This window comes from Cottoperca gobio, chromosome 1 (genome assembly GCF_900634415.1).
Source record: "Cottoperca gobio chromosome 1, fCotGob3.1, whole genome shotgun sequence".
Classification (NCBI taxonomy): domain Eukaryota; kingdom Metazoa; phylum Chordata; class Actinopteri; order Perciformes; family Bovichtidae; genus Cottoperca; species Cottoperca gobio.
The window spans coordinates 15,893,118-15,901,418 of record NC_041355.1 but is presented as its reverse complement, the minus strand read 5'-3'; the positions used below and the strand labels follow the sequence as shown (position 1 = coordinate 15,901,418).

Here is an 8,301-nt window from a genome sequence, read left to right as displayed (position 1 = left end):
TTTAAAGTGATACATAATCTTTTTGTCTTGACTTAAATCAACTGAAATTTCCTTTCAGGGACAGCAACATTTTTATTTATATTCATTAAACACTTTCACTTCAAAATGAAGAGCTATTCACTGTTTGAAAAAATCTACTTGGGCTGACGGATATAGATTATTGTCTCAGTATTAAAAACATGTTTGGTATGGATTAAACATTTACATTTCACTCTTAACGTTATTTTCTTTGTACTGTTCTCAACGTATCTTTTTTTCCTGTAATTTCTTCTGTTTTAGTCACTCAGGCACCCGACTCCAAATATGTACAGTATTATTCAATGCTTTCAATTGACTTTATTGAAGAAGATGACAGTGATAGAAAACATAGCAGGGCTGCAGTTTTTATTGAAAGGTCTCTTTTACTTAGTTTTCACTTTGTACCTCTAATTCACTATCTTACGATTTCCTTTAACCTGCAATATCAAGGAAGGAGTCATTTGGGTTTCAACCCACTGTGACAATGCAAACAGGGACCAGTGTCAAGAGTGTATTAAGTGATTTTCACATACATCCCTGTACTTGTCTGTGTTGTCCGGTGACTTAGCAGGTTAAAGCATCCTTAAAAATCATGTTAATAGCATTACATACTTTGATGATTACTGAATCATTTGGGTTCCAAATTTAACTTGACAGGAACAGTGTTGATTATCTTGCTGATATGCTCCAGACGATTACTCCTCTTTCTTATTCTTCATGGTCATAGACCGCAAGGCAGTGAAGAAGGTTTCTGGCGTCTCCGTCTCCTCCAGTTTGGACTTGGCACATAAGAAAGGAGGGTTGTAGTCCATGGGGTCTGTGTTGCCAATTACCCAGTTGAAGGTGCTAAAACAAAAATATACTTTTTGAGAATCATCACTAACTGTTTGACTCCTGCTTTGAAAAGTGTTGATTCTTCAGAATTGTGGATGACAGTTGATTGTTACTGTATGGCTTTGGGTGTTAAAAACATGTTGTTTTTTTGAAGATTCATAACATCTTTGGTGAAGAGCTGGACCATGCCTTTACAGAATATATTATTTAAATAATAATAATAATAATAATAATAATAATAATAATAATAATAATAATAATAATAATAATAATAATAATAATAATAATAATAATAATAATAATAATATATAGTTTTCATTATTTATGAGTCATGGGAGCTGTTTTGTTTTTAGTGTTTTATTGTTTAGGCTCACACCTTTATGTGATTGTAATCTCTCTCTCTGCAATCTCTCTGTAAAGCTCATAGGGCAACAGCTTTGAAATGTGCTCTATAAATAAATTGACCTGTGCAACATCTCATTTGGTATTGTATGATTATAATAATAATACATGATACTGAGTGACAGTTGAACTAACAAGATACATTTACAGCTCTAAATGAGAAATGTGAAGGTTTAATTGAGTCTTGACAGATACTTGATATATTAATATGATTAATAGCATTGTTTTGAATGGCAGTGTTGGTTATTTCAGCTCATGTTCTCACCTGATCATGGCCCATCCGGATGCTGGAGTGTAGACAGACATGGTCAGAGGGATGCAGCCAATCTCAGTGAAGACAGTCGAATAGTAGCCTGTTGACATCAAGCACAAGTCACATGTGAGGGTCGAACAATGAACAGAGTGCTTCATCTTCTTCACTTGCACAACATGCTTTACATAAAGAAAATATCTCATCGCAGCATTTAAACAGTTGTGTCACAGAAATTACAAAAAAACATTTGTTTAACTTACCTGGTATTTTACCATGTAAATAGTTTTGTATTTATTTTATGCGGCCACTGGACCCATGTCTCATTGTCAAACAAATGTTGAAAATGAAAGAAAGGGAAATTACAGTTCAATGGTCAGCTATCCCCGTGACCACACGCAGCACCGTCAAGTCTGGCGTATTTTTAGCTGGTTAGCTAGCAACCAGAAGTCACCTGGGTTGTGTTCAGGAGGTGTGTGAAGCTGGTTCAGGGTAGGATAAGGAGGGAAATGCTAATCAAGTAAGAGAACATGTGTAACACCGGTCTCTCTCCTGAACACACAGATATGAAATTAATATGCTCCAATTTGATGCTGGCAAGACAGCAAACAAGCCCTCCCCTCAAAATGTAGCAGAGTTACTGGGATCCGTAGTACAGTCACTGAATTTCAAATTGAAATTCCTTTCAAAACTCTGAAAAATACCCAAATAAATCCAAACCCATTTGCATGGCTAGATACCACAGAGGACAAGTGAAACACAATTAGGTGAAGTGAAACATTCTGTGGGATATCTCAGATCATGTTTGGATTTAAAGCTTTGATCTTCAGTTGTAGTGCCCTCATCAGGCCAGTGGTGTCAGTGGATGGCAACAGTCACAGTCTTTCATCACAGCACCAGTATCAGGCCAATCAGTGACGTGGTACACTGTATCGAGAGCCATCATCCCTTTAGGTCTTGTCAAAATAAATCCAGAATTCTTTGTTTTTTTAATACAATGTCTCCTCTTACCGTTGTTTGGCAGTTCTCCATACCAGTTGTTGACCAGTGCACCCATTCCCCAGGAGGAAGAGGAGCCCATGAAAACCTGGCCCATCAGTTTAGCATCATAGGGAACGTGCATGGGAATAAAGGTGGTATCCAGTGCTTTCTTCTTGCACGATAATTTTCTCCAGTCAATCTCATAGTAGACTTTCTGAAAGGACAAATAAAGACAATAAATGGTTTCCTGAGCCGACTCTGAAAATCCTGATTTGGGGACTGTACTGTGTGTTTCATTGAGTGTTATCAATTATTGTACATTTCAAAGGGCTGTTTTTATTCATCGTTGTCATTGTCAATTAGTAGTAAGTGAAACATCACCAGCAGGGGGCACATCACTGCACACACGCACGAAGGGAAACGTGCGACAATGCAGAAACTAACAAGTACCCATTGTTTTCAAGATTTAAGTCTTATTTTCATACTTTGCAGGTGAAGATATATGGAATATATATTAAACACATTTCTGTATGTTGGTTGCATTGTTGTATAACTGTGTTGCTGTGTAAATGTGAATTTTGTAAATATGTCATGTCAGCCAGATAGCTCAGGGCTCACACTTAAGAGGTGTAGTAGTAGTACGATGAAAGACACTGTGAATCGTGTTAAAAATGTAATCTAATGTGCGGGAAAAGATGTATGGTGACACATTCACCAAAGCATGTGTGTATTGAGGCATAGTAGAAATTGAGAGAATGTTACTCTTGGTAACTTGGTGGAATTTTAGGCTAAACAAGTGATTGCTGATGTAATTGGATGCATATTTTACAGATGCAAAGATAGTAAAGAATATTGCAGCTCTATCATGGTGTTTTTCTTTTAATTAACCAGAAAACAAGAACGGTACTATGAACCTCAGATATAATTGTCCTTCTTTGCACAAGAGTATTAAATGTGTTGGTGTGTTGTTGTGTGTAGTTTGTGTAAACCTGTAGAGTTGTAATTATGAAAAGGTTGTTGCTTGAGAGAAAATACTGAATTTATTCATCTCAGCTATTACTTTTCATTGTGGTGGAGTAAATTCTGAACAGAGTACAGTGATTAGATATGCTGGTATAAAAACATATCTATAGAATCCTATTTGCAGAAACAATTTATCCAGGGTTACATACCTGATTGAAAAGCATCAGCTGGTCCACATAAAAGGTCTGATTGCCCACATTCGCAAAATTTCTAACACGCATCCTCTGACCAAAAGCGTCATAGTTTATTGTTCCTGTAGACATGAAGAGTCCGCTGTTATCCATCTGAAAAAGAGACACAGTAGAAAGTGAAGGGAGCGACAGGCTTCACTTAACGTGGATCAATCCAGGAAAGATTATATGTAGGGCATGTTTATGTGTGCAGCATATGAGCAGAGTCACCATAGAGAAGCCTCCACTCAACAGCGGTGGAGCAGCTGTGGAAAAATACAAATGTTTAAGAAAAGTTGTGAAATAAGATATGTATATATAGCATACTGGGTAGATAAACCCTATGTTGACAAAGTAATACTTTTACAAGTTTGTCTATAATTAGAGATTTGGCTTGTCTGTTTCATTATTGTAATTTGTATTTTGGTAATAAATACAAAGATCTGATACATTTTGGTTACCCCAAATTCAAGTTTAAGACACATAAAGAGTAATTATATCAACAGTTACAGACAGCAGTATTACAATGTGTTGTCTAACTAAATAAACTCATTTACATTTCTGACTGACTAAAGAATGAATTAATGTGAAATATAAATGAAGAACTTAACTAAACTGGAACAAATATAAATGAATTAATCCAAAACAAATATAACAATTGAAAAACAATACAAAACGTCAACTCATGCTCATATACACTGCCCGTCCAAAAACAAAGTTGCACTCTAATATTTTGTTGTTTAGCTTTGAGTACGGCACGCATTCGCCGTGGCATTGTTTCGATAAGCTTCTGCAATGTCACAACATTTATTTCCTTCCAGAGTTGCATTCATTTTCCACCAAGATCTTGTATTGATGATGAGAGAGAGGCACTAGGCGTGATGCAGCACTTCATCCGCCTCTCTTCTTACCCTGATGCGCCCACCACTCTGGAACAGGGTAAATCTGTAATCATCATACCACATGACCTTCTTCTTGCTCCAGAGTCCGATCTTTATGCTCCCGAGCAAATCGAAGCTTTTTTTCTGATTAGCGTCACTGATCAGTGGTTTTCTTATGGCTACACAGCTGTTTAGATTAAACAAAGCCGTGAGTTCTACTGTTGATTTTTTACGATATGATTTCACCAAACGTTTAAGTGATCTCAGATCACCATCATTCAAGTTTTTTCCGACTACATTTCTTCCTCGAAGATGATGGTTCACCACTATCCTTCCAGGTTTTAATAATGCGTTGGACAATTCTTAACCCAATTTTAGTGGTTTCATCAATCTCCATAGTTGTTTTCTTTGCTTGATGCAGGCCAATAATTTGACCCTTCTGAAACTGATTTACATCCTTTCCACGAGCACAGGATATGTCTTCCGACATGGTTATTTAAGAAATGAGAAGCTATTCACCGCATTAGCTCGGGTTAAATAACTTGTTGCCAGCAGAACCATATTAATCCCTGAAGTAATTATCCAATGGAAGACTCTCACCGATGTGCTTAGTTAAATCCAGGCAGTGACCTTTTGTTTGGACGGGCAGTGTATTTCATATTGTAACAAAAGTCTCCCTGAAAGTGAAACGACCCACGTATGAATTCTTCACATCTTTTTTTATCTTTTGATGCTCTTACAGCCACTTTGATTGTATTTCTCTGTCATGTACACACTGTATCTTTTCTCTTCTATGCAGCAACGTTCAAAACTTTCTTCATTTTGCTTGAATGTTTGAAGTATAGCTTTACACACTATACATGAAAATTAAATAAATACATTAGGGGTGCCCATACTTACCACAGGGTTTTGGTGCCTGGGCAGAAACAGCGGCCAGCACCAGGCAGAGGCAGGACAGGGCAATGATGAAGTTCATGTTGCGAAGCTTTAGGAGTCAGACGAGATGAACCCGCGAACACTCTGGTCTCAGGGGACGACACACACCTCTATATATACACCAGGTTCAACCCTGAACTTTACTCTTTCTGACTGCTCCAATGAGGGAAAATATTACGAACTTGTTGGTGTGGTATTTGAACATTGATAAGATTAGGCAATGTATCACATGGCTGTTTTTATGTCCAAGCACCAGCACATCAGATATTATACTTGCCCTTTAGACTGAGTGCCTTTTTACTACCTGTATATTTTCCACATTAAAGAAGAATGACTCTATATGTTGGCCTTAATACTTTTGGTCAAACGCTATCAAATATTCCATATAATGTATAGTTTTTACAAAAATACAGTACATGTTCTGAAAATGGTAATTGATGTTAGAAAGCATTTAGGCAATTTTGTATAAAATGCAATCTCCTGATTAACAAATTTCTTTAATATGTATGATGTTAAAAAAAAAGGGTTTCACTTTATACATGCGTATACCAAAATATTTTTTAATGTTGATTGAGTCCTTTTTTTTTTAGCACGGAACAATGTCCCGTTTCACTTCCTCAAGGTCTGTGTGATTCACACTGGGAGATTCAGTACCTTGTTCATAAGCATCTTTGGCTGCAGATCAAGAGTTCATGGATTTAAACCGTCCAGTCCACAAACAGCTCCAGTGTTTGAACGGCATGTTTACATGTTGGCCAGATTAACTCAAGATGATTTTTTTCTCAGCCTTCATGGCTGGGCTTATTTTAGGTAACGGAGAATGTTATAGTGCATGGCTCCTTACTTTTGTGTTACTTCATCTTGTTATAAGATAAACCTTTTAATCTTGTCTGGTTTTATTTATTTTTTTGGATACATTTTTTTTATTCATACACATTTAGAAAAATACAATGTACAATCACAACCGATACAACACAAATTACAAAAAATACAGAAATAACAAACAATAAGAACAATCAGACAAGAGGACAAAACTAAGGAATAAAATAAAAATAAAAATAAATTAAATAAACCCTCCCACCCCCCCATCCCACGAGCTCTCAGGACCAATGACTGCGAACAAATATGTCAGTTAAGATGGTTAGATCCGCTCCTTCAATTTTTCAGCTGTCGACACCCATAAATTCAATATTGGACTCCTTAACTCCAATCACACATGCAGTGGACAGCTCCATGTACACTACATCAAGAAACGTTAGTAACCAGCAGGTCACTGAGAGCTTGTCGGGTTGTTTCCACCTCATAGCAACCAATTTCTTGACAACCGTAAAGCCAGCATAGAAAGGTCTTTTCTGGTACCCAGTAGCCGGCAGCTAAGATAAGTCATTCAAAAGAAAAAAAAAAGTCACAGATATCGGTACAGTCAAAGCAAATATGTTGGACAACTTAGAGGAGACCCCGTTCCAAAAGCGGGCAACAGGCGGGCATTCCCAGAACATATGGAGAAATGTACCAGGAGCCCCCATGGAGCACAGGGTACACCGAGCATCTGCCAGAAGACCCATCATATGCAGCCGTCTGGGTGTCAGGTAAGTTCTATGCGCATGGTTCAGGTGGATTTGTTGGTGGTCGGGATTGCGAGACGCCTGAAGAATGTTAGCCCAAACTGAATCCCAATTAAAATCAGGTCTCAATTCTGGGAGATCCTTCCTCCAAAGTCCATCTAAGGGAAGGTCACCGTAAGAGGACTCAAGTAGGTAAGTATAAAAAATAGAGACAAAGCCCCTGGAAGTTCTTCTATCAGTGATGAGTTTGTGGAATGGATGCCGTGCTAAATGTTGATCCCACAGAAGCCCATAAGCCTTAAGAGCTGCACTAAGCTGTAGATAAAAGAAGAAAGAGGTGTCTGGAAGGCCATAACAGCCTTGAAGATCCTGAAAAGAGTAGAGACCACTGTCACTGTAAATATCTCCCAAGGTGTGAAGACCCTTCCTCCCCCATTGTCTGGTTTTATTTGTGAGTGAGTGCTGTATCACAACGTGTCATTGTTAACTGCAAAAAAACATCAATCATAAAACTCATGAAGTATTCAAAAAGTGGATTTGTTGAACAGTATTTATATAGCAATAGACCTACAGTATGCGTTTCTATTATATTTATATAACATTAAATCTCCTCTAATTTAGATGTTTTGACTACTGATTAAAGCCATCAATGTGTGCAGGGTGTGTGGCGTTTAGTCCTGATCATGTGAAAGTTATTAAGATGTAGTAAAATAAAAACAGAGTCATAGTCAGGTGCACCATCCTTATCTGAAGGTTCAGAAAGTCACTCAGATACAATTGACCTCCACCTCAGTCAAGGTCATAGCAATGACAACAAGAACAATACTTAAAGTGACAATATAAATTGTATTAATTACATTACATAACACACATACTAACTTCATATAGCTCTATGAAGCCATTGACTTTTAAAGAATTTCTCAAAATCCAGTTCTCCACTGTTGTCAGAATCTGTCACTTTAACATGAAATGCAGACTAATTGAGATTATCCAGTTTTAATTTTAGCTGTGCATTTTTCCTTTATTTTTAAAGTTGTATCTTATGTCTGGTGACCCTGCGGAGGGGGAGCCATGCCGTTCTTGAACATTGAATTGTTCAAATGCGAATTAAAGTATATATATATATATATATCATATATATATAATATATAATATATATAACATATATAACTAACTAATATATATATAGTATAATATATATAATATATATATACAGATATATATATAATATATATAATATA

General features: G+C 36.8%; 1 protein-coding gene across 1 annotated transcript; it reads right to left on the bottom strand.

Annotated features, from left to right (window-relative positions):
* Positions 1–435: 435 nt before the first annotated feature.
* On the bottom strand, positions 436–5,562 carry LOC115014495 (ependymin-like). The gene is made up of 6 exons (XM_029441400.1): positions 5,460–5,562; positions 3,910–3,944; positions 3,658–3,792; positions 2,516–2,699; positions 1,520–1,607; positions 436–864 (listed from the first exon to the last, which is right to left on the bottom strand). The coding sequence occupies exons 1-6, from the start codon at positions 5,533–5,535 to the stop codon at positions 714–716; spliced, it is 669 nt and encodes a 222-aa protein (XP_029297260.1). The 5' UTR covers positions 5,536–5,562; the 3' UTR covers positions 436–713.
* Between the last annotated feature and the right edge of the window lie 2,739 nt (positions 5,563–8,301).